Source organism: Vicugna pacos, chromosome 5, assembly GCF_048564905.1.
Source record: "Vicugna pacos chromosome 5, VicPac4, whole genome shotgun sequence".
NCBI classification, from domain to species: Eukaryota; Metazoa; Chordata; class Mammalia; order Artiodactyla; family Camelidae; genus Vicugna; species Vicugna pacos.
The window spans coordinates 3,381,980-3,407,817 of record NC_132991.1 but is presented as its reverse complement, the minus strand read 5'-3'; the positions used below and the strand labels follow the sequence as shown (position 1 = coordinate 3,407,817).

Sequence of the window (25,838 nt, the reverse complement as noted above, 5' to 3'; positions counted from 1 at the left end):
GATTGAACCCAGGACCTCGTGCAGGCTAAGCAGGCGCTCCTCCACTGAGCTATACCTGCCCCACCCCCCTACCTTCTGGAAAACTGAGGTTTAGCAGTGCTTGCCATCATCTCCAGTTATTTGCCCCTGAGCTAGGAGTTACTGACATAGGTAAGAGACGGGAAGCCAGGAGCCTGGCCTTGATGATGCAGGACTCTTCGGATGGCCCCCTGTGGGCAACATTTGACTTAATGAAGAGGAACACACTGTAATTTTGGAGTGTGCAAACTCAGAAAGTGCAAATACACTTCAGCCCTGCAGCTTTCCCTCTCCCCCTGAGCTGGCGGAAGCCCAGCTTCATCATCTGCATGGAAGTGACCGAACGTGTGCCAAAGTCACGGGGACAAAACTTCATCCCACTCTTTGGAATCTCGCCTCACTTGGCTCACTTAACGTCCCCTCTGGCTCGACCTGAGCGTGCTTTCCCAGTTCTTCTGTAATCACACTGAATCCTTGCTGAGCGCATCCTGGGTGCCGGGCCCCCTTCCCCTCCAGTCCCTACAGTAATTCGTGTATCCTCCCAGCCACCCTGTGATGTCTCCATTTCACATGAGGAAACTGAGTCTAAGCGGTGCCAATTCGTTTTATTTCTCCTTTTTCTGAATACTCAGAATCCCATGTGCGAGGCATTAGGCTAAGCGTCTTTCATGTCAGTGAGGGTGGTCAGCCACTCAGCAGAGGAATCCGGGCTCACACTGGGTCTACCCCTGGCGCCCTTGACCCCTGAGCTGCCCTCCACGGTGCCACAGTGAGACACCGTGTATTTTACGGACACTGCTGTCCGCGTGGTTGTTTAACAAATGACTGTGATCCTCTGTTCTTCAGATTGTACGAACAGATTTGAAAGAGTTGAGAGATTTCAATCTGGACGGTGCTCCTTACGGCTATACTCCCTTCTGTGACAGCCGAAGAGAGATGGACGGTTACAGGTTCTGGAAGTCGGGCTACTGGGCCAGTCATTTAGCGGGACGGAAGTATCACATCAGGTACTGAAAAAGGAGGACTTCGGATGCTGTTGTTTGACGTTTTTCCTTTAAAATTAATTTTGCATATTTAAAATCATGAATAGGTAATACATTAATGTGCATCAAAAGTAAAAAGTATTAAAAATGTACAGTGAGAAAAAACCCTTCCCAATTCTGGCTCTCTTCTGCCCAGTTCCCACTCCCAAGCCAGATAACCTCCTCTATTCGTTTACTGTGTGTCCTTCCAGAGTTTCTTAATTCTTATGTAAACAACTATTACTTCTGTTTTACATAAAACATGTACTATCCTATTTACAGTTTTGTTCCTTGCTTTTTTCACTTAACGTCTCTAGTAAACCTATCAACAGGGAGAGAGAGAGACCTTTTTCCTTTTTACATCAATATATTTTTTCCAGGATATATATTATTTATGGTCTTGGCTTGTGGCATACAATGTTACAGTGAATAATTAAATACGAACTTCTGTACGTTTCAAGTATATCTGCAGGATAAATTCCTAGAAGTAGAATTCCCAGGGTAAACAGTATGCATTCATTGCTTTTCTGGTGAACATTGCATCACCTCTGGGCCCAGTGTGATTTGGAGGCTAGTGGACTGGCAGGATAAATGTTGAGGTGTGGTGATCTCAGTATTATACTTTATGTTCTGGGTCCAATAGAACTGTAACACTGGGGTATTTTTCCTTGTAACATTTAAGACATCATCAGAATATCATCAATTACTGTCCATTTTTATTAAACCAGATCTGCTGACATTTGCTAGAAAGCTTTTGCCAGAGATTATTTCCTTTGGAGGGCAGTTAAATCAGGAAGAGTGTCGTTGTGAGCTGATGGTAGCAGAACAGGGGTTTTGTACTAACTTCCTTAGCCATCTTCAAAGTAGCAGTCCTGACTCTGAGCCCCACTGCCGGGTCTCAGCCTTTTCAAAGAGAAGCCAGAAGGTTTGCCTGGTGATCCGATCCATGAATCAGCGGGGCAATGGGGGGACTTGCTCTGCCATAATCCATGGTTATAACAGATGGCTCTTCTCTGTCTAGTGCACTGTATGTCGTGGATCTGAAGAAGTTTAGGAAAATAGCTGCTGGTGACAGACTCAGGGGACAGTACCAAGGTCTGAGCCAGGATCCTAACAGCCTTTCCAATCTTGATCAGGTAAGTGGCTATTCTTTTGGTGAACAGTTTCAGTGATGGGCATACGATGCTGTGTCAGAAAATGAAGTAGTCTCCTCTGTTGGGACTGTGTTTTGTTTCTTAATGGAAAGGAATTGTGTGTGTTGGGGGGAGGTTTTTATGTGTCCTTAAGGGAGGACATAGTAGTGAAAAATGTCTTAGGCCTGATGTTGGTTTGGGGAGGGCGGTGGAAGGAGGATGCTGCCTCTCCAAACAATCACCGTATCTTTTAATTTTGTACCCAAGCTAGTCTGACAAATTAGTTTCTCTGCCTGCTAGGGTCAGTTTGTCACTCTTCATTAGGAACTAACTGGCTCAGGATTCACAGCATAGAATATGGTATCACAATAAACCTTTTTTCTGTGTCAGAAACCGTGGTGTTTGTTAAGAAGTTTAGCTGAATCACTGCTTTATTAATTCTAAACATTTTTTAAAGGTGAGATTATAGTTTGTATTTTAGATACATAGTTTCATACATTTTGTTTTGCTTATGTGTGTCTTAAACATTTTTAAACCTTTATTGTGATATATAACATCCTTAAAGAAAAGCGAGTGTACAAAATATTTAAGCATATACATATTCATATGTGTCGGTGAATTTGCCACAGAGCAGATGCCCATGTGCCACCACCCAGTTCAAGAAATACAACATTACTAGCATCCTGGAAGCCACCCTCTCCTGTAACAGAAGTATCCAGCACCCATTTCTGTATTGTATTACCATACTGTATCCTTAAACACTGTAGTCTTGCCTGTCTCAGTGGGATTATAAAAGGTGAACTCTGCTGAGTCTGACCTCTCTTTCTCAACGTTATTATGTTACTGAGATTCATCCACGTTGTTGTGTGTAGTGGTGTTTTGTTCACTGTACATTTGGGTTATTTTCCATTTTTGTCTTCCATGGGTAATGCTGCTGTGACCGTTCGTGCACATGTCTTGATAGAGGCATGTGTGTACTGTATGTATTTCAGTTGTGTGTACAACTACAAGTTAGATTGCTGCGTCATCAGATTGGTGCATCTTTATCTTTACTACATAATTGCAAACAGTTTTCCAAAATAGTTCTAATTTAAACTCCCGTCAGCAGCGTGAGTTCCTGTTGTTCCATGTTTTGGTTAATACTTACTGTTTAATTTGTTAAATTGGTAGATGTGAGCTGGCATCCCATGTGGCTTATAATTGGAGGGTTTAATCCACTTATATTTAATGTAATTATTAGTGAGATAGGATTTACACCATTTCCTATTTGTCTTCTCTATATCTTGTCTTTTGTGTTTATCAGTTCCTAGTTACTGCCTTCAGTTATGTTATATAGATGTTTTCATTCCCTTCCTATTTTTTCCACTATGAATTTTTTAGTTGTTTTCTCATGGTTGTCCTGATTTATCACGAACACTTTAATTTATGACAGTCTAGTTTGAATAAATAACAACTTGATTTCCTGTGGTATACAGAAACTTTGTTCTAGGTAGCTCCATTTCCACCCCCCCCCCCATGCTGTTACTGCCATGCAGTTTACACTGTGTGCCCGTCAACACATGTTTAGAATTATCATTTTTCATTGCTGTCTTTAAAATCAGATGGGAGAATAAAAAAGGAGCTCCAAACAAGAAATACATTGGTGTTGTCTTTTATATTTGCCTCTGTACCTTTCCTGGTGCTTTTATTTCTCCTCTGAGTTACTTCTAGTGTCCTTTCATGTCAGCCCGAAGGACCCCTTTAGTATTTCTGGTAGGGTGGCTCCAGAGCTACACACTGTTGGGGAATGTGTGAATTTCTTTCTTTCTTTTTTTTCCTATTGGCATATAGTTGATTTACAATATTATATTGGTTTCATGTATACAACATAGTGAGGCAATATTTTATAGATTATATACTCCATTTAAAGTTATTACAGAATAATGGCTCTATTTCTCTGTGCTGTACAGTATATCTTTGTGGCTTATCTGTTTTTTATGTGGTAGTTTGTGTCTCTTAATGCCATATCTCTGTCTTTCCCCTCCCACCTTACCTCTCCCCTGATTGGTTTGTAACCACTGATTTGTTCTCTGTATCTGTGAGTTTCTCCGTCAGTTTTTGATGAATAGTTTTGGTGGATATAGACTTACTGCTTAACAGTTTTTTCTTTCAGCACTTTGAATATATTGTCCCACAGCCTTTAGCCTGCATGGTTTCTGCTGGGAAATCACCTGTTAATCTTAGACTGCCTTGTCTGTGACAAGTCACCATCTCTCCAGCTCGTTTCAAAGTTCTTTGTCTTTTGACAGTTTGATTATAGTATTTGTATATGTCGGTCTTTTTAAAGTTTATCCTACTTGGAGTTCATTGAGTTTCTTGGATGTGTAGATTCATGTTTTTCATCGGACTCAGCAAATTTTCTTTATTTCTTCAGATAGTCTTTCTGTGCCTGCCTCCCCCTGCCCCCCACACGTGGGACTCCTATTATGTGTATGTTGATATTTTTGATGGTTCCCACAGAACTGTGAGGTACTGTTTATTCTTTCTTCTTTCTGCTCCTCAGACTGGATAATCTCAATTGACCTATCTTCAATTGACCTGATTCTTTTTTTCTGCCTACTCAAATCTGTGGGCAAACTGAATTTTCATTTCAGTTATTATAGTATTTAACTCCAGATTTTCTGTTTGGTTCTTTTGTATAATTTCTGTTTATAGTCTCTAATTTTTGGAACATCATTCTCTTACTTTCCTTTTGTTTTGTTAGACGTGGTTTCCTTTGGCTGCTTAAACATATTTAAAATAGTTGATTTAAAATCTTTGTCTTTAAGTCCGATGTCTGGGCCTCCAAAAGTATAGTTTCTATTGATTGCTTTTTCCCCCCCATATATGGGTCATAGTTTCTAGTTTTTGTTTTTTTCTGTGTCTCTTCATTTTTGTTGGAAACTGAACATTTCAAATAATCTAGTGTAGCAACTCTGGAAATTAGATTTTGCTCCCTCTCCAGGGTTTGTTGTTGCTACTTGTACTAGTTGCTTGTTTGTTTTTGTGATTTCCAAACTAGTTCTGTGAAGTCTGCATTTTTTTGTCTGCCTGATTAGCTTATGGTCACCTAAAATTGGACAGAAATTATTTTAAGTGCTCAGAACCACTAAGACTCCCAGTCTTTGCTAAAGACCTTTGGATGCATGCTGGGACACACCTTCAAGAATCAGCTGGGCACTTTCCAACTCTACCTTAGCCTTCTTCCCTGCCTGGAGCCTCAAGGTCAGCCAGAGCAGAGACCTTAAACCTTCTTAGGTCTTTCTTGGTTACGCACACAGCCTCGAGCACACTCAGAGCCTTACGCACATACGTTGCCTTCTGCATTCCCGGAATATGCCTTCTCTTTTCAAAGCCTCCTGTGGACATCTTGTTCTTCTGCTTCTCCTTTTACGATTTTCGGTTAGTCTTCTTTTCTGCCTCAGGCAGCCTTAGGAAGCGTAATACATCCAACAAGTGCTGCCAAGGAGAAGCCTTTCACATTGAGCAAGTTCAAGTTAGGTTGAGCCACCAGTCACGTGATGAGTCTATTTTGGGAATGAAGCTTTGAAAGACCTCCAGCCTTGTTCTGTTTGCCCCCAGTATGGAAATGCAGGCTGTTATTTTTTGAGACTGACAGGAATAGGGTAAGTTAAAACACCACAAAGCTCACTGTTCTTACCAACATTCAGCCATTTTTGTTGACTCCTTGGATTGCTGCAAGCCTTTCATTAATTGCAAACTTCTGAAAAAGTTGATTCTATGTTTGATGATTCTTTGGTTGCTTTATGAAGAGGTGACGTTTCAGAGCTGGTGTTTGTTTAAGAAGTTTGCATGTATGTATTTATATGGCAGTGCCTTGTAATATTGTCAGGCTTTGATAGCAAAGCTATGTTGGCTTAATAAAATGAGTTGGGTCTTATTCTTTTTCATTTACCTGTAATTGGTCTGTGTAAGATTGGCTTCATTTTTTTTTCTTAAATGTTTGGTAGAATTCACCAGTGAAGCCACATAGACATTCCTTTGTGTTTAAATTATGACCCACTTTCTTTTATAGTTATGGGTCTGTTGACATTTTTTCTATTTCATAAATCTATGTTAAGTTATACCTAAATTTCCTAATACGTTGTCTTAATGTTGTTTATACTATCCTCTCATTGTCTGTCTTTAATGAGATATAATTTATATACAGTGACATGCTCAGATCTTAAAGGCACTGTTTAACCAACTATGAAAAATGTATATTAAGAGCCAGAATGGTTTCATCACGTTATCTTTTCAAAGTCAGTAAAGTCTGTATTGATGTTTTCTCTCTCTCTCTTTCTCCTCCTCTCTTGTTAAATTCCTGACATTGTTTATTTGTGCTTTCTCTTTTTTCCCTTGGTCAACTCATCAGGAATAAATCACTTTTATGTGTCTTTTCAGTGAACGAGCTTTAAATGGTTTTCATCCTGTCTATGTGTTTCTTTTCTGTTTCACTAATTTCTGCTCTTTATTGTTTTCTTACCTTTTATTTCATTTAATTTGTTGATTTTTTTCTGATTTCTTGAGATAGATGTTTAGTTCCTGATTTTTAGTCTTTTCTTGTATATGCATTTGGAATTTCTGAATTCTGTCTCAGCAAGACTTTGGCTACATTCCACGTATTTTATATGTAGTATTTTTCTTATCATTTGACTCAATATATTTCTAGTTCCCATGTGATTTCTTCTTTAACTCCTGAGTTATTTAGAAGTGATTCCAAATACATAGAGATTTTCCAGCTACTTTGTGTGCTTGTTATTAATTTCTAGCCTGGTTGCTCTGGTCTGAGGATGTATCCTATATGATTTCAGGCATTTGAAGTTGGTTGAGCTTTGCTTTTTGGCCCAGATATGATCAGTTCTGGTAAACATTTAATGTGGTTTTATAGTCTGCAGTTGTTAGGTGTGTTGTTTTTCTATGTATGTCTGTTAGGTCAGGTTTAGCAAAATGTTGTTATATTTGTTTTGTTTGTTTTTTCTGTTAGTTACCGAGAGAACTGTGTTAAAAATCTTTTTCCGTATTGTGAAATCTTTCTTGTTTTTGGTCTTGTCCAATTTTGCTTGATGTACTTTGAGGCTGTATCATTTAGTGCCTAGAAACTTAGAAACTATATGTATTTCTGACAAATTAACCTTTTATTATCTCTGTTAATGCTTTTGGTGGGGAGAGCTTAAAGTGTGTCTCATCTGAGTGCAGCTGCACTGGTTTTTCCTTTTGGTTAGTATCACATGGTAGTTTTTAGTTTAACCTTCTATTTTCAATCATTCTTTGTCCTTATGTTTTAGTTCTATTTCTTATAAATAGCTTATACCTGTTTGTTTTTTCCTTGGTGTGACAGCCATTTAGTCCGTTTATAGTTAATGTAAAATCACTGAGAAGTTTGGCTTTTCTCTGGCCTCTTACTTACTCCATGTGTTCTGTGTTGCTCTTTTCTCCTTAGTCGATTTCTTTCAGATTGATTGAGAATTTTTTATAATTCCATTTTCCCTCTATTAGCTTAAAGTAATCACTTTTTATGAATAATTTTTAATGATTATCCTAGAGATTATAGTACGCATTTCTGACTTTGCAAAGGCTAATATTAATTAGTATATTTTACTGCTTTACCAGATAATGCGAAAACATCAGAGTAGCACTTCTCAGATTTTAGCATATGTAAGAGAATCATGCAAAGAACTTATTAAAGCATTAATTTCTGGGCCCCATCTGCACAGGCTGATTCAGTAGGTGTGTGATCAGGCCTAGGAACCTGCATTCCTAGCAGCCTCTGCTGCAAGTCCACATGCTGTGTTAGAATTCACCCCGCATGCTTCGGTGCCATGTAGTTTAGATCTCTGTATTATAAATCTGTGTTTAAAATAGTCAGTATCTGTTCGGGTTTCCTTGCAGTCACCCTTTAGGTTACTCTGTATTCTTCCCTGCATTTCTGGGCTTCCATATTGGATCCCTGTTCTTCTGTCTGAAGACTATCCTTTACTTTTAACCCTTAGCATCAAGTTCACATTTTTTCCAGTTTTTGTTGTCTGGGAGTGTTTTTATTTTACCTTGATTATTTTTTATTGTGGTAAAATAAAATGTACATAATATAAAATGTACCATTTTAACTATTTGTACTTGTACAGTTCAGTAACATTGAGGACATTCACAGTGTTGTGCAGCTGTCCAGCTCCAGGACTTTTTCATTGTCCCAAACAGAATCTCTGCACCCAATAAACACTCACTCCCTTTTCTCCTGCCCCTAGCCCCTGGTAACCTCCATTCTATTTTCCGTCTGTATGAACTTGCCTATTCTAGGTACTTTTGGAATCATACAGTATTTTTCCTTTTGTGTTCGATTTGTCTCACTCAGCAGAATGTTTTCAAGATTCGTCCATGTTGTAGCATGTATCAGAATTTTCTTCCTGTTGAGATAAGATAATATGCCATTGTATGTGTGTACTACATTTTGTTTATCCGTTCATCTGTTGTTGGACATTTGGTTTATTTCTGACATTTGGTGTATGAGTACGAGTATCTCTTTGAGCCCCTGCTTTCAGTTCTTTTGTGTATCTACCCAGAAGTGGTGGAATTCCTGAATCGTGTCAGTGGTTTGTGGCTTGGGACAATGGCACATTCTATTGTGTCAAGCTCAAAAGTTTTCCTGAGAAGAAAGCTTCAAAGCACAGAGCACAGTTGGCTAGAAAACACGTGGGCTCAGTAGACAGGGCGGATTCAGAGCTTCCTTTAAGTAAGACCGTGTGAAGGACAAGATCCACAGTCTATGATTAGTTGACTTAGAATCGCTGTCACTGAGGGAAGTCTACATTCAGGCTGTTTGTGAGTTTTAAGCTCAGGTTTTTCAGGTGCTTATTATGGGTGGATATTTTATGGACCCTCTAAACTTTGTGGTTTTTAAAAACACCATAAATCAATATTTTAGCTTCTCTGAGGTTTTTGGTAAGGACCATTTCCGTTCTAAATATTTATGATTGGCATGTGATATGTAAGCAGTTCACCTCACTCATTTGCTGTGCATGTATTCAGATTTCTCCCAAACTTCAGGTTGTTGTGTTTTATCATCTGTACCAAACAGGATTTGCCCAATAACATGATCCATCAGGTGCCAATTAAATCCCTTCCTCAAGAATGGCTTTGGTGTGAAACGTGGTGTGATGATGCCTCTAAGAAGAAGGCAAAAACAATTGATTTGGTGAGTTGCCTGTGGCTCTTTTCTGCATCTTGGTCCAGTGTGACGTACAGCTAGACAGTTATTTAGCCTTTCCCTGTCTTGTGTAGTTTAGGGACTGCAGAACTTCGCACCTTGGCGGGAAGCCAAATCCTCTAGTGTCTGGAGGGGACGTTCTCACTGCTGAAAATCAGTGATGTTACTGCCTGTCTTCAAGATCACTCTGTGCCTTGTAATTTTCCAAATGGACTTTCTCTTCCTACCTTCTGGTAGCGCTCCACAGCTTCTTTGCAGAAGCTTCATATAACCCGCTGCCACATTGCTTCTGCTAATAAATACATCATTTGTTTCCTCAGTATGGTTCTTTTTGTCCAGCTGGGACTTGTAGCCCAGGAACAGAAACAGCTTTGAATTCTGTGTAACACACCCTTTCTTCACATCAGTTGAAGTCTGTCGTTTCGATTTGTGCAGTGTAACAATCCAATGACCAAAGAGCCCAAGCTGGAGGCGGCTGTTCGAATTGTCCCGGAGTGGCAGGATTACGATCAGGAGATCAAACAGCTGCAGACCCGCTTTCAGGAGGAGAAGGAATCGGGAACACTGTTCAGAGACAAGACGACAAAAGAGCCAAGCCGAGAAGGTGAGTACAGACTTTTGGCTTTAGGTAAAGCTTCTTGGCTTTTCTGACTTCTGTTGGTTTCACAAACAGGGTAATGAATAAAAGGAAAAAGAAGAATCATTTGTTAATCCTTCCATCCTGATATCTGCTAGTGTGTATTTTTCACTTTCCTTATTCAGTTGGGCTTCTAAACAGTATTTACTAAAGAGAGTTGCTGCCCTTTTATTCTTTTTTCTTTTCTTTTGTCTTTTCTTTTCTTTCTTTTCTTTCTTTTCTTTTGTCTTTTCTTTTCTTTCTTTTCTTTCTTTCTTTCTTTCTTTCTTTCTTTCTTTCTTTCTTTCTTTCTTTCTTTCTTTTCCTTTCCTTTCCTTTCCTTTCCTTTCCTTTCTTTTCTTTTCTTTTCTTTTCTTTTCTTTTCTTTTCTTTTCTTTTCTTTTCTTTTCTTTTTTTCTTTTCTTTTCTTTTCTTTTCTTTCTTTTAGAAAGGGTGCTTTAATTGTACTTACTGTTATTTAGGTTCATAAGTTTTATTATACATAGCCCAAACCTGACATTATTTGGGGCCCTCTTGTCAGATTCCTTGACTTTCCATTAAATCTGTCTAGGCACGAGTGAATGAACGCACTTAGGATCAAGACAAAGTACATATTGGTTTGAAAAAAGTATTATTCTTTCAAACAGGCATATTGGGCTGGGTTTGGAGTGTTTATATTTAATTTAGACCAAAAATCGAAAGGACTTAGTCTTCATATACTGTTTCCTCTGCTATATGTCTATCTTGAATGGTAGCCAGTCTGAAAAAATCATTAGGATACAAAAGTGACCTTTTGTAAACCATTAGTAAGCTGGGCTCTGGATTTTCATTTGTTCAGCTCAAAACTAATTCTAAAAAGCAGTTGATCGGGAGGGTGTAGCTCAGTGGTAGAGCATGTGCTTAACATGCACTTGGTCTTGGGTTCAATCTCCAGCACCTCCGTTAAAACAGACAAATAAACAAATTAAATAAACCAAATTACCTCCCCTGCCCCCCTCTAGAAAAAAGCAATTATAGAACATGGATCTTGAGTGATTCACCTAGATATAACTATAACATGATACTAAAAATCACAGCTTAAAGGCTAGATATTCATCATGAGAATAATTAATTGAAATTCATGAGTAAAATTTCAGGAATTTTCATAGGCAAATGGGCAAAGAATGTAGCATACTATTTAAATAAGAGGAAAACACAAATAATAAATGAATTTGAGGAAACGGTAATGAAATTAAAGGAATTAATATATAGTACATAGAAAAATGTACATATTGATAATGCCGTTTGTTGGGGAGATAGTGGTGAAACTCTCCTGGGTGTACCTTGTTGATCTTCATGCATTTGTACAATCCTGTTATAATGCACTGACTCAGTCATCAGAAGCCACTGAATGTTTATATCCTCAATAATTCTTCTCTGGAGAATTTACCTTGAAAGAAATAATTCAACACAGGAAAAAAAATCATATACATGGAGACATTTATTTTACCATTATTTGTAAGCCAAAAGCATTAAAAACGGCTTAAACATCCAAGAATAGAGAATGGTAAATGAGCTTACACTGCCACATAGGAAAATGTTTTTGTCTGTTATTAAATGAAAAACAGAAGGCTCCCAACTAAGCATACGTCCATTTTCACTAGGAATAAATACTGTGCTTGTGAGCACAATTTAGGTGGAGCTGGGGGTATTCAGGTAGTTTTGATGCTTTTAAAAATTTAACCATAGATTTTGTTTTTGGTTTCAAAATATAATAAAAACACACCAAACCGAAGCTCCTAGAAACTTAAAAAGAGAGATACAGTGGAGGTGGGGTACAAACAGTAGGTTTCAGTGCCAAAAAATGCCCAATCTGTATTTTTATAACTTGAAGATAATCTCTTTTTTCTTTTCAATGGTCCTCCTTCTCCACACGCAGGACTTCAGAAACGTGAAGAATTATGATCTCCAGAGGACGCTAGGAAATATAGGAAAGGACACCGTTTGAAAAACACTTTTTATATTAAATGCTAGTTTTTTCCAATCTGTCTATACAACTGCTGATGCCCCGGCCGGGCGGGGGGCCCACCGCGGACTGTGACTTCTGCTCGCCGGCGGGCCCTGCATCCAGATTTGCACCTCAGAGGGAGCCAAGCGGCCGGGCTCGGCGACGCCGTGAAGAGCAGTCTTCTCACCAGAGGGGGAGGTGGCAGAGGCCCCTGGAGGACGACGACAAGCCCTGTGGTGCCCACAGCCGAGAGCACCCCTGGGCCGCGCGCGGCCTTCCTTACCTCAGTTCACGGCCGGGGCTCAGGAGCTCTGCCCAAGGGCTGCACCGCCCGGGTCTGCACCATCTGGGGCATCAGGTTCCCCATCAAATTGAAACCCCACAACAATCGTGTGTCTTCAGGGCCGGCTCGGGGCAAACTCATCTGGGGATAGTGGGGGTGGGTTGGGTGAGGGGGGGATGCATCAAGAGCAGGAGGGCTCCAGAGTGCAGGGGGGGGGCGATGGAGGGAGACCAGGAGTGGGCTGTTCTCTTTTATAAACCCTGAGTCCCATTGTGACTGATCAGAAGCGAAAACCACCTTCTTTTCCACCCAGCCCCACTGAACTTTTTAGATCATTGTTTTGTAAGCAATTTTTATATTTGTGACAGTCTTTGTTTTCTCTTCCCACTTTTGGGAGAAAGCTCTGTCGTGGATTTCCTCGCTGGATAAGCCATAGTCAGGCCCCCCAGGATCCATCTTGACGGGTTCAGGGCTCCCTCAGCAAGGTCCCCGCATCCTGTGCCCTCTCCCTCTCTGCAGGGTTGTTCTCTCTCAAACCCCAGGGACATGGCTTTGGCTTCTCTCTACAAAAGGCCCAGATCCAAGGCCAGGAGAGGTCTTGTTGTGTCCATGTTTTCCTATACGCTGTCCTGTTCTCCTTTTAGTCGAGTGTGGTGGGTTGCATTGGCCTTGCGGAAATGGCCAGGGCTCTGCCCATTCTGACGGATGCCACAGAGTCGCAGCTTGAAGCAGGGTTAGCCCTGCAGTCGCGGCTTCCTGTCTTCCCCTCAGCGGCCCAGGACAGCCCTCCCACAGCGGCCTTCCCCGGTGACCGGGCAGTGCTGGGCGGCCCCCACCGCGGGGCCTCCAGGTGTCCATACCCCGCGTAGGGGTGAGGGCCAGGGCCCAGCAGCGTGGCCCTCCCTCCTTCTAGAGTCTTCTGACAGCTATCAAGTAATTCATTTTTTCCATATTCACATACAAAAGTTAGCCCAGGAGTCTCTCAGTCTGTCTGAGGGAGCTTTTGAATTTGCTTTTGTAATCTCGTTAAAAACTGGGGAGGAGGGAACCCAAAAATTTTTTCGATAAATTGATCCGAGACTAACACGGCCCCTCAACACCGTTGCTGTTGACTCACCTGGTCAGAGCAGCCGAAGGGGTGGAATGAGTGACAGTGGGAAACCTTTGGCCGCCTTCACTTCAGACTTGATTAAGCCGCCGGAGAGGCTTCTGCTGCTGCCACTTGTGTCTACAGCCAGGGGCGGAATTGTACGCGTCCCCAGTTCATCTCCTGGGAGCTTAAGCAGGCGATGAACTGGGCGGTGGGGGGGAAGTCACTGGGATGTGCTTTCTAAATGCCAGTTCCTGGGTCCTCGGCCCATGTTCCGCCAGGTCTCTCCCGCACATCCTGTGTGAGGAAGGCGCAGTGTGGCGTCTGTCCTCTGTCTGGTGTGTATCATTGCCCCTTCTCTGTCACCCCCCTGAGTCTTCCTGATTGTTGGATCTAAACATGTAAGACCCAGCTTTCTTCTGAAATGGCCTAGGGCCCTCCTCCTCCCTCCAGGAATTCTTGGTTCATGTGGCATAAGCAGGTTTCACAGTGAACCTCTGATGCCCTCGAAAGTGGCTTTACCACGAAAACTTGGTCTCAGTTGGCTTTGTCTGTTGTCTCTACTGTGTGGAAGCAAATGGTGACTGAAAAGATAGACAGGAGAGATCTTCGCCAAGAAACAGGAATTGACTTCACTGATGCATTCAAGCTCCTGGAAACTGTTCACAGAGCACTGTTTTTAACCATCGTTTATGTCTCATGGATTTGTTTTTCTCTCATCATGCCGTAATGGAAAATTTTTCTTCTGAATCAGTGCCAGAGTAATATGAAGCAATGCGACATGTCCAAATGACATGCAGCAGGGAGTTTTTATGTTCTGTAAACAGTGGTGTTTGAGGTCAAAACAGGGGTACACAGCCTGCTCTGGGGGCTGTGGGAGCATGCCTGTGTTTGGTTTTAAAATTGTACTCAATACCTTCCACATTGAGAATGATTTGTAGTGTTTATTTTTACCATAAGCTTGAGAAAGTGTTGAATCTGTCCAAATGGCATTTCAAATGGAAACAGACAGCTGTTTGTCCACCTACCAAGTGCCCGCGCATCGGGTAGGCCCATGTATTATGTGGACTCAGCACTGGGGCGAGCAAAGGTTTTATAAAAATTAAGACGTAGTTTCTAAGAATGGAGCTTAATTTACTCTGCCGTCCTCAGGTCCTCATATCATGAACCATGTGTATCTGGTTGCAGAGTCTGTGGATGAAGGGCCGACAGCTAGGGATGGGGATGCAGTCTTGCGGATAATAGGGAGGAAGCAGAGGGGATCATCCTTTGCTGACATTGTAACTTGGAACAGGTCAGACACCAGCCTCGTAGCAGTGAGTATAAAATGATACCCCTTCGCCCACTTCTCCCCTAAGAGTAAATTTGGGTACCTGAAAGCAGTTTGTTTCCAAAATTGCCATGAATAAGAGAAATAATTCAATCAATTTACAAGGGAACATTTAGTGCATTTTTTTTGTCTGAATGAAATGGTTAGTACTCTGGTATCGAGGTTCATGGAAATGGAAATGTTTGCATAAAACTACAGAGTGGAGTCTTTCTCTTGGTAACAAGTGGAGGGTGCGTTGTGTGCAGAGTTATTTAAATAACTACTCCATTGTGTAACTTTAATAACTTGTTTTTTAAGTATTTGATTTTTATGGGGATATTTTTGTGGGACGATGAATCAACTTAATTATAACTGTTATGTGTCTAGTTGGTGGGATAACATTTTTTATTTAAAATCATGTGTGTATAATGAGGAACGATCTTAATCAGGACTTTGGTGACCACCAGGTTGAATTCAAGAAAATTAGGCTTCATTAACTCAGGTCGTTATTTCAGAGTATCTGGAGGATACCGGTTTCTCTTTCATTATGTGGTCTCTGATCTCTCAGTCTACCACAGAAATGAGGGGGCGTGAGTCAGTGCCCTGAGGGGAGGATCTCCCCTCCTCAGCGTGTCCCTGAATGCTGACAGTTTATAAAAACAAACCGCAAAATCGGCTGTAAGCAGCTGCATGCTCCCCAGAAGTAGTCCAGAAGTCTCAACTCCGCGGTAATGATTTTTGCAAACCAGAGGCCATCTCCTGTCTCTCCCAGTGCCCTAGCGACACAGAGGCCAGGTGTGGCCGATTTTGCGATAGGACCCAGGTTAGGGTGTGAGCTAAGGCCTTCATCCCCCTGTAACTTATGCATTGCCTTACTTGTCACCTTTTAGATTTCCAGAGAAATGGGCATAATTCCTCTTCAAAGTAAAAGTAGCAAATTATAATAACCTAAAGTCAACAATTTGAGAAAAAGATAATCAAGTACCATGATTTCCAACCAGTTATTTTTGGTAATAAGGTAAACATGGAAAAACAGAGAAAAACATTAGAATTTTAAAAGAAACCATGTACTTTAGAAAACCCTTTGTACCTATTCTATTTGACTGTAATCCTCCTCCATTAAGTGCAGCCCAGGTCCAGATGCTGCTCCTTGCTTGGGAACAAGCGCGGGGCCTCTGAATGCCTGCAAAGCCCTCTGCACCTGAAATGAACTGAGAATGAATTTCCTGGTACTGTAATGAAAACAAGGTCTGCTGAACACAATAAACATTTTCCTTCTCTTCTTTAAAACTGTCTGGTCAGTCGTTTCACTTTTATGTTGAGGAAGGGCAGGTCGTTAAGAGCTCCGAGTCCCACCCCTTAGTGTGACAGGAGCAGCAGGTCTGGGCAGGAAGCAGAGCTTTATCCGAACGGCCTGTGGCGGTGGAGCTGGGTCCAGCTGCAGGCAGCTCTCTGGATTGTCTCTTCCAGGTCCCCAGCTTTGGGGACCTGCCCCAGAAGTGCTAGCTGTAGCAGGAAGGGTGGCGCGGGCTTTGTTCATTTTGCAGACTCTTTGGGCTCCTACTTTGGGGCTAGATTTGGGGTCAAAGGTGGGGTTCCTGCTATTCAGGTGCTCACTGGACACTGGAAGTAGTGTGATGGGTGCTCTTGCCAAGGTGGACGTTGGAAAGGGGCCCTTGTGGCTGTTAGAACACAACAGAGGGCACCTGAGGTGGAGGAGAGGGGCAGGCATCTGGTGGTCAGGAAGCGCCCCTAGAAGGAGACGATGCTTAAACTGAAGCTTGAGGAATGAGCAGGAGTTATTCATGTAGAAGAGAGAGATGGGGTCAGAGGGAGGAGCAAGAGCTAGTGTGTCTCAGGGAGCTGCTGGTGAACCTCTGTGGCCAGTCATGGCCAGGAGAGAGGTGCTGGAGAAGGGGTCTGAGTTCAATCCTGGGGCCACCAGAAAGCCCCTGAGGGATTTTTAAACTGGGTACCAACATGAAATTGCTTTTTTTCTTATAATAAACTTTCTACTGATGTACAGCACGTGAAGGCACAACTGTGCAAACGTGTCACCTTGATAGATTTTCAAGGTGCACACACTTGTATAACCATCACCCAGATAAAGAAAGAAAAGGAAATTGGATTTCATTTTACGTAACATTTAAACATTTGATTACAGTGTGGCTTCCAGTATTGACAAGAGCATCGTGTCAGATTAGCCCTCCAACCAGAAATTACACACCCTGTTGAAATGCACTGGAAAGTGACCAGAGACGGGCAAAATCTGGAGGGGACTCAACATCGAAGGAGGAAAAGCACGTTGGATGAGATCGCATTTCAGTGACTTCCTCCTGCGGCACACGGGGAATAAAACAAGTGGCGGTCTTACAGGGCTGGGGAGCCCGGGCAGAGTTCAGGGCTGTCTGAGCCGCTGGGGGTTGAAGGGGGAGATTCCAGAAACGATGGAGCCACAGGGCTTTGAATTTGCCTTGCACACTCCCCTCAAATCCTCGGCTGACTCCTAAATTATACGGCAACAAGACAGGATTCCAAGAAACCCAAACAGAAAACGACAGCTGGAAGGGCTGGAAAAGTTCAGCAGAGACTTCAGTAGATGTCTGGTGCTGGCGAGGGGAAGTTTAGGCTTGGTAAATATTTGGGACTTTCCACTAAATTTGAGCAAGTCTGCGCCCTAGGACTAAGGGCAAGACTAGAATCGACACACTAATAAAGCCAAAAATCAAGCCTTCAAATAATGAAGGTAATCTGCTAGTAACTTGACTGCCTACTAAAACAAGACTCAACAGTTTTCATGGGAAAAGTGACTGACTCGAGTCTCCACAATCTATCATTCAGAATGCCTAGGACACAATCACAAATCAGACATAAGAAACAGAAATATATGACTCATAACCAAGGGAAAGAATAAAAGAAACAGGACCACAGACAACCAAGATGCTGAAGTCACTGAATAAGAATTTTAAAATAAACTGAAGAGATTTAAAAACAAATTTGTTTAAAGAATTTTAAATATAAATTTGTTGAAGAAACAACAAGAATGAATAGATTCAAAGGATGAAGATATGGGGAATTTTAGGAGAGAGATGAACTTTCTAAAAACTAATTTCATGGAGGGGCTTAAATGAAGATTAAACACTGCAGAAGTAAGGATCACGGGATTTGAAGACAGATTAATAGAAGTTATCCAAATTGAGGAGCCAAAGAAGAAAAAATGATTGGGAAAAAAATTAATGAATAGAGATATAATAACCTGCAAGCCAGTATCAAGCATTTTAACAAATCAGTGGAGTTTTAAAAGAAGAAAAAGTATTTGGAGGAATATTGGCCAAAATTTTTCAAAATGTGATTTAAAATACCCACTCATGGATCCAAGAGCCTTTGAGACTCCTGAAATATGATTTCTTAAAAATGCTGTTTTGATCTAGTTTTCGAGGCCCTGGCTAAAGGCCATTTGGTTATCTTGAGCAGCCAATCCAGGCCACACCTTAACACTTCACTTACTGGACTCAGCTCTGGGTCACTATACACTCACTCTCATCTCCCAAGGCCAGATACCAGACGATCGAGGGCAGCTCTTATGCCCCAGAGCCCACTGAAACTATTCAAATTAGCCAGTCCTAAGCCTTCTTGCCCTGCCCCACCCATCCTTCCCTGGGGAAACCACAATAAAGGCTCTTGCCCACAATTCCTCCCTTGCCTCCTTCCTAGTGACCAGCCTTCATGCCTCCTGAGTGGTCCTGTGTGGTGTGAACTGTGATGTAACAAAACTGTGGAACTCTGGTTTCTCTCTTGTTCTCTGGCCTCACCCTATGTCACCACCACCACCGCTCCACCCCACCCCACCCCCCAATGCAGGATAAATATAAAGAAGGCCACACACCCAGGCACATTATAATCAAACACTGAAAACCAAAGATACAGGAAATCTTTTAAAAGTAGCCAGGAAAACAAAGAAAGAGACATCATACATAGAAACAGCAATGAGAATGATAGCTGACTTTTTATCAGGGAAAAAGATCAGATGACAGTGGAATAAAAAATTTAAATTCCCCAAAGAAAAAAAAAAGCTATTGTAGCATTATGTGGGGGAAATAGTCTTCAAAAATGAAAAGGAAATAAAATTATTTCAGAATAACTGGATGTTGAGAGAATACATTGCTGGTAGACCTGGACTATAAAAATTGGTAAACGTTTCTGGCTAAAAGGAAAATGATGCCTGATAGGAATTTAGGTCTATAGGAAGGAATGAAAAGCACTGGGAAATAGTAAATATGGGATTTTATACTACTTTTTATTCTTTAATAAACTATTTTTTATTTTTTAAGGGACTATTGGTTGCTTAAAGCAAATATGTTACCTGTATTTTTGGTAAATAACATGTAGAAGTAAAATACATGACAACTGCACAAGGGATGGGAGTTAAGAGATTCTTACATTATATGTGAGTTGGAGTGACTATAATGCAGGGTAAACTTTGGTAAGCTGAGAAAGCATATTGCTTTTCCTAGAGCAACCATGTGAAAAAATATGGTTATTGCCAAAAATCAAAACAAAACAAACAACAAAAAGGAGGAGGTAGGAAAATTTTAAATTTTAAATTAAAAAAATGTGAAGCAACCCAAAAGAGGCAGGGAATGAGGAAAGTTCAAATACGTACTCCCCTCAAAAAAATCAGTAATGGGGAACTGAGGAACATGTATGACACCCAGAAAGCAAATAGCTATGTGGCAGAAGTACGTAACTTTTTATCAGTATTTAATTCAAATGTAAATGGGTTAAACTCTTATGTTAGAAGGCAGAGATGGTGGGGGTGGGTGGTCAGAGGCCATGATCTATATGTTGTTAATAAATGATTCATATCAGATACAAAGACAGTTTGGACATAAAAGGATAGAAAAAGATATTCCATGCAAATAGCAACCAGAAGAGAACTGTTGTGACTGTATTATTGTCTGATAAAATAGACTTTAATTCAAAAAAGTTACAAGAGACAAAGGACATTATATATTGATAAAGGGTCCAATCCAGTAAGAAGATTTAATAATGATAAACTTGTGCACACCTAACAACAGAGCCCAAAATATATGAAGCAGAAATGGACAGAACTGAAGGGAGAAAAACAGTTTGACAATAATAGTTAGGCAATTCAGTACCCATTTTCAAAAATGGATAGATCAGCCAGACAGAAGATCAGTAAGAGTACAGTAAGTATCAGTAAGATTTGAACAACACTATAAACCAATGGACCTAACAAAAGTAAACAGAACACTCCACAAAGCAGCAGAATGTGTCTTCTCAAGTCACGTGAAACCCCCTCCAGGACACATGGTACGTAGGCTGCAGAACAATTCTTAATGAATTTTACAAGACTGAAATCACACAGAGTGTCTTCTGATCACAATGGAATGAGGCTAGATACCATAATAGAAGAAAAACTAGAAATTTCACAGAAATAAAATTCACAAAAATTAAACAACATGCTCTTAAATAACCAACAGGTCAAAGAAAAAACAAGGGGGATTTTTTAAAACCGTCAGATGGATAAAAGTGAAAACACAACATTCCAAAACTGACGGGCTGCAGTGCTAAGAGGGAAATTTACAGCAGTAAATTCCTACTTAGAAAGGAAGGAAGTCTCAATAACCTAAATACAAATCAGGAACTAAAAAAAGAAAAGCAAACTAAACCCAAACAAGCAGAAGGAAGGAAATAAAGATTACAGCAGAGATAAATGAATTAGAGTTTTATAAATTAGAGGAAAATCAGTCACATCAAAAGTTGGTCCTTTGAAAATATCAACAAAATTGACAAATCCTGCTTGATGAGAGAGAAATTCAAAATTAGAAAGAAAAGTGGAGACATTACTACTGCTTTTACAGAAATAAATAAATGGATTATTTAAGTCCAATGAACAATGGTCCACCAACGAGTTGAATAACCTAGATTAAAACCTTAAAGATTAAAAGGGTAAATTTTTATAAACACACAAATTATCAAAGCTGACTGATGCAAGAGGAATAGAAAATCAGACTAGCTCTATAACAAGTAAGGACATTGAATCAGTAATCCAAAACACCCCAGTAAAGAAAAATCTAAGACCAGATGGTTTCACCTGTGAACTCCACCAAGCATATAAGATGAATTAAAACCAGTCCTTCTCAAATTCTCCCCAAAAAATGAAGAGGAGAGAACACTCCCTAATTCTATAGGCTAGCTAACTGACACCAAAAGCCAGACAAAGACCCTACATGAAAATTAGAGGCCAATGTCCCTTATATATAGATATAGATATATAGATACAGATATCGATGCAAAACCCACAACAAAATACTACCAAATGAAATTCCAGCATATTAAAAGGATTATATAGCACAAGCAAGTGGGATTTAGCCTCAGAGCAGTGTGGTTCAACATATGAAAATTATTCAATGTAATACAGCACATTAATAGAATGAGGGGAAAATGCCACATGATCATCTCAACTAATGCAAAAAAAAAAGCCACTTAATAATCTGGAAATAGAAGTGGAATGTATGAATATATGAAAAACCCAGTTGAGCTAATACCATATTCAGTGGTGGAAGACTGAAATCTTTCCCCTAAGATCAGGAGAAGGATGAGGATGCCTACTGTTGCCACTATTCAAAACTGTACTGCAGTTCTAGCCACAGAAATCAGTCAAGAAAAAAAAGATAATGGCTATCCAAATTTGGAAAAGAAGAGGTAGTTATCTTGGTTCACAGATGACATGATATGTAGAAAATCTGTAGGAATTCACAAAAGGTTGAATTTAGCAATGTTGTAGGATACAAACTTGACACACAAAAAATCAATTATATTTGTATACACTAACAATGAACAATCCAAGAAGGAAATTAAGAAAACAATTCAATTTATATAGCTTCAGGAATAATAATTTTCTTCAGAGTAAACTTAATCAAGGAGGCGAAAGACTGTATACTGAATACTACAAAACATTGCTGAAAGAAATTAAAGAATACCTAAATGAGATAAACAACAAGGTCCCACTGTATAGCACAGGGAACTACATTTAATATCTTGTAGTAACCTATAATAAAAAGGAATATCTATATATATGTGTGTGTGTGTGTGTGTGTGTGTGTGTAACTGAATCACTATGCTATACACCAGAGATTAACACAACATTGGAAATTGGCTATACTTCAATTAAAAATAAAAGAATATCTAAATAAATAGAAAGACATACAGCATTCATGGATTGAAAGACTTAATAATTGTTGAAGTAACACTACTTAAATTTAGTTACAAATTCAAGCAATTCTTATTAAAATCCCACAGGCATTTTCAGCAAAAATAGAAAAACTCATCCTAAAATCTCTATGGAATGTCAAGGGACTCTGAAGAGCCAAAGCAATCCTGATATAGAAGAACAAAGTTGAAGGACTCACACTTCCCAATTCTAAAACTTACTGTAAAGCTACATTAATCAAAACAGTGTGGCACTAGCATAAGGATAGAGCTATAGACAGAAAAGACTAGAGAGCCTAGAAGCAAACCCTTACATATATGGTTAATTGCTTTTCAACAGGCTGCCAAGACAATTTGATGAAGTAAAGGCATTGTTTTCAAAAGTGATGCGGAGACACCTGTACAGCCACATGCAAAAGAATGAAGTTGAATCCTACCAAGTTAGCAATTATGCCACCAAAAGCACAGATAACAAAAGAAAAAGTACATTGGACTTCATCAAAATGTTTTAAAAAGTTTGTGTACCAAAGGACACTATCAAGAGAGTGAAAAGACAAGCCATAGAACAAGAATAATATTTGTAAATCATGTATCTGGTAGGAGACTAATATCCAAAATATACAGAGATTCCTACAACTCAGCAGCAAAAACAAAACAAAAACCAAACAAACAAAAACCCACTCAATTAAAAAATGGGCAAAAGACTGAATAGACATTTCTCCAAAGAAGATACACAAAAGGCCAATAAGCACATGAAAATATCCTAATTAATCATGAAGCAAATGCAAATCAAAACCTTAATGAAAAAATCTCCAACCGTAACTGTGTAGAAACCTGTTTCTACTGTTAGTTCTGTCAAATCCGTGTATTTTTGTTGCACTTTTTGATTGTGGTAAAATATTCATAACATAAAATTGATCAAACTTTAACCTTTTTTGTGTGTATAATTTAGTGGCATCAAGTACATTCACAACGTTGCACAACCATCACCACCATCCATCTCCGGAACTTTTTTATCAGTTCCTATCGAAACTCCCTATTAGACAGCTCCCCACTGCCCCTCCCCCCAGGCCCTGGTAACCTCTATTTTACTTTCTGTCTCTATGAAGTTTTCTCTTTTAGGTACCTCATAGAAGTAGACTCACACAATAGTCACCCTTTTGTGTGTGACTTACTTCACTTAGCATAATGCTCTCAGTGTTCACCCATGTTGGAGGGGGGCTTAGTTGCCTCAAGCTGCTATGACCAAACACCATAGACTGGCTGCCTTAAACAACAGAATTTTTTCCTCACAGTTCTGGAAGCCCAAATTGTGAGATCAGAGTCCTAGTATGGTCAGGTTCACTTCCTGGCCTGCAGATAGCCACCTTTTTGTGTCCTCCCATTGGTGTGGAGAGAGAGAGCTCTGGTGTCTCTTTCTCTTATAATAGCACGAATCTCCTGATGAGATCACCACCCTTATGATCTCATCGAAACCTAATTATCTCTCAAAGCCCTATTTGCAGCTTCCATCACATTGGGGTTAAAGCTTCAATATATAAATTTGGGGAGTGAGAACACAATTTAGTGCACAATTTAGAGCATATATCAGAATTTCATACCTTTTCAAGGCTGTGTAATGTTCCATTTCATGTATGTATGTGTATGTGTGTGTATATATATATATATATATATATATATATATATATATATATATATAAAACCATCTGTCAATGGATTTTGGGGTTGTTTCTGTCTTTTGGCTCTCATGAATAATGCTGCTGTGAACATTGGGGTACAAGTATCTGGTTGAGCCCCTGCATTCTTTTGGATCAATATCTAGAAGTGGAATTGCTGGATCATATCACCATTCTATATTTAACTTTTTAAGGAATTTCCATACTAGCCTTTTACAGCAGTTGTATCATTTTACATTCCCACTAGCAATGCACAAGTTTTCCAATTTCTCCACATCTTCATTAATACTTGTTATATTTCTATTTAAAAAATAGTCATCTTATTGGATGTACAGTGGTATCTCCTTGTGGCTTTGATTTGTATTCTCTAATGAAAAATGATGTTGAGTATCTTTTCATGCACTTATTAGTTATTTAAATATATTCCTTGGAAAAGATGAATTTGTCTATTCTAAAAATTGTGGGTTTTTTTTCAAATTGATGAATTGAAAGAGTTATTTATATAGTCTTGATACAAGGCTCTCATCAGATTTATGATTGCAAATATTTTCTCTCATTCTGTGAGTTGTCCTTTCACTTTTGACAGTATCTTTTGAAGCAAAAAGTTTTAATTTTGATGTCAAATTTATCTTATTTTTCTTTTGCTGCTCACACAGTTTGTCATATTCAAGAATCCACTGACAAATTTCAAGAACATGAAGATTTACTTCTAGGAATTCTATACTTTTTAGCTCTTACATTTAAGTCTTTTATCCATTTTTAGTTAATTTTTGTCTGTGGTGTGGGGTAAAGGATTAACTTCATTATTTTGCATGTGGCTTTCCAGTTGTCCCAGCACCACATGAGGGTTTATTTCTGGACTCTCTGTTCTACTCCACTGGTCTATATGTCTGTCTTTCTGGCAGTACCACACTATTTTGATTACTGTAGTTTTATAGTACATTTTGAAAAGAAGAGTGTGAAGCCTTCTATTTTGTTCTTCTTTTTCAAAGTTGTTTTGGCTATTCTGAGTCCCATGAAATTTAATATAAATTTTAGAATTAGTCTCTTAATTTCTGCACAAAAAAAATCTGAAATTTGTTGAATTTTTAGATCTCTTTGTTGTATATTGCCATCTTAACAATATGAGTTCTTCCAATCCATGTCTTTTATTTATTTAGATCTTTAATTTCTTTTAACAATGTTTTATAGTTCTCATAGTGTAAGTTTTACGCTTCTTTTGTTAAATTTACTCCTAAGTATTTTATTCTTCTGGATGCTATTATAAATAAAATAATTTTCTTAATTTCATTTTTGGAATGTTCATTGCAAATGTTGAGAAATACAGTTGATTCTGTATATTGAACTTTGCTGAACTTGTTGAGTAGCTTAATAGTTTTTAGTGGATTTCTTTAGGATTTTCTATATACAGGAGTAGGTCATCTGTGAATAGTTACAGTTTTACTTCTTCCTTTCCAATCTGGATGTCTGTATTTTTGCCTAATTTCCCAGGCTGAAACTTCCAGAACAATTTTGAATAGAATTGGTGGTAGAGGACATCCGTGTCTTGTTCCTGCAAACAAGGGAAAAACCAACATAATAGCTGTTGGTTTTTCATCGATACTCTCTACCAACATGAAGAAGTTCCCTTATCTTCCCATTCTGTTGAATATTTTTATCATGAAATTTGTTGGATTTTGTCAGTTTTTTTCTGTGTCTATTGAGATGATCATGTGGTTTTTGTTTTTGTTTTTTTTTCCTATTGATATGATGTGTTACATTAATTGATTTTTAGACATCAAACCAACCTTGCATTCCTGAGGTAAATTCCCCCTTAGTCATGAAATATAATTCTTTTTATACATTGCTGGATTCAGTTTGCTGGTGTTTTGTTGAGGATTTTTCCATCTATATTCATAAGATGTAGTTTTATCTCTCGAAAAGTTTTGGTTTTGGTATTAGGGTAAAATTGGCTTCATACTGAATAAGAGTTAGTGGTATTTATTATGTGTAAATAAAGCCACATTTACAATGCCCTTACCAAATAATATGAAATATATTTTAAATAAAACTTAAAAGAAGATTGACAATCAGCAAAACAAACAAAGAATATAGTAAAATTATCCAATCACACAGGCAATACTTGTTATTTAATGAAACTTAATGGATATGGAAAAGGAAAAAAAAAGGAATTCTACTACCAAGAATTACTACTATTAATATTTTCACATATTTGCATATATATTCACATATACATATATATCAAA

At 39.2% G+C, this 25,838-nt stretch overlaps 1 protein-coding gene and 1 long non-coding RNA gene across 8 annotated transcripts in view; one reads left to right on the top strand and one right to left on the bottom strand.

Moving 5' to 3' along the window:
• The window catches only part of UGGT1 (UDP-glucose glycoprotein glucosyltransferase 1), a 105,200-nt gene extending 93,132 nt beyond the window's left edge, over positions 1 to 12,068 (top strand). For all 4 annotated transcript variants that reach the window (XM_072960774.1, XM_072960773.1, XM_072960775.1 and 1 more), the window contains 5 exons: positions 865 to 1,025; positions 2,062 to 2,176; positions 9,267 to 9,383; positions 9,831 to 9,999; positions 11,930 to 12,068. In XM_072960774.1, coding sequence (XP_072816875.1) covers positions 865 to 1,025; positions 2,062 to 2,176; positions 9,267 to 9,383; positions 9,831 to 9,999; positions 11,930 to 11,955 — 588 coding nt within the window. In that variant the 3' untranslated portion in view covers positions 11,956 to 12,068. The remainder of the gene's footprint in view (positions 1 to 864; positions 1,026 to 2,061; positions 2,177 to 9,266; positions 9,384 to 9,830; positions 10,000 to 11,929) is intronic.
• On the bottom strand, positions 605 to 23,203 carry LOC140696307 (uncharacterized). 4 transcript variants are annotated; one of them, XR_012072448.1, is made up of 4 exons: positions 23,092 to 23,203; positions 15,771 to 15,881; positions 11,334 to 11,440; positions 605 to 1,070 (listed from the first exon to the last, which is right to left on the bottom strand). It is a non-coding gene; the product is annotated as an uncharacterized lncRNA (long non-coding RNA). The 4 variants fall into 4 exon arrangements; XR_012072447.1 differs by lacking the exon at positions 23,092 to 23,203 and adding an exon at positions 18,384 to 18,437; XR_012072446.1 differs by lacking the exon at positions 23,092 to 23,203 and having other exon boundaries at positions 15,771 to 16,105.
• Between the last annotated feature and the right edge of the window lie 2,635 nt (positions 23,204 to 25,838).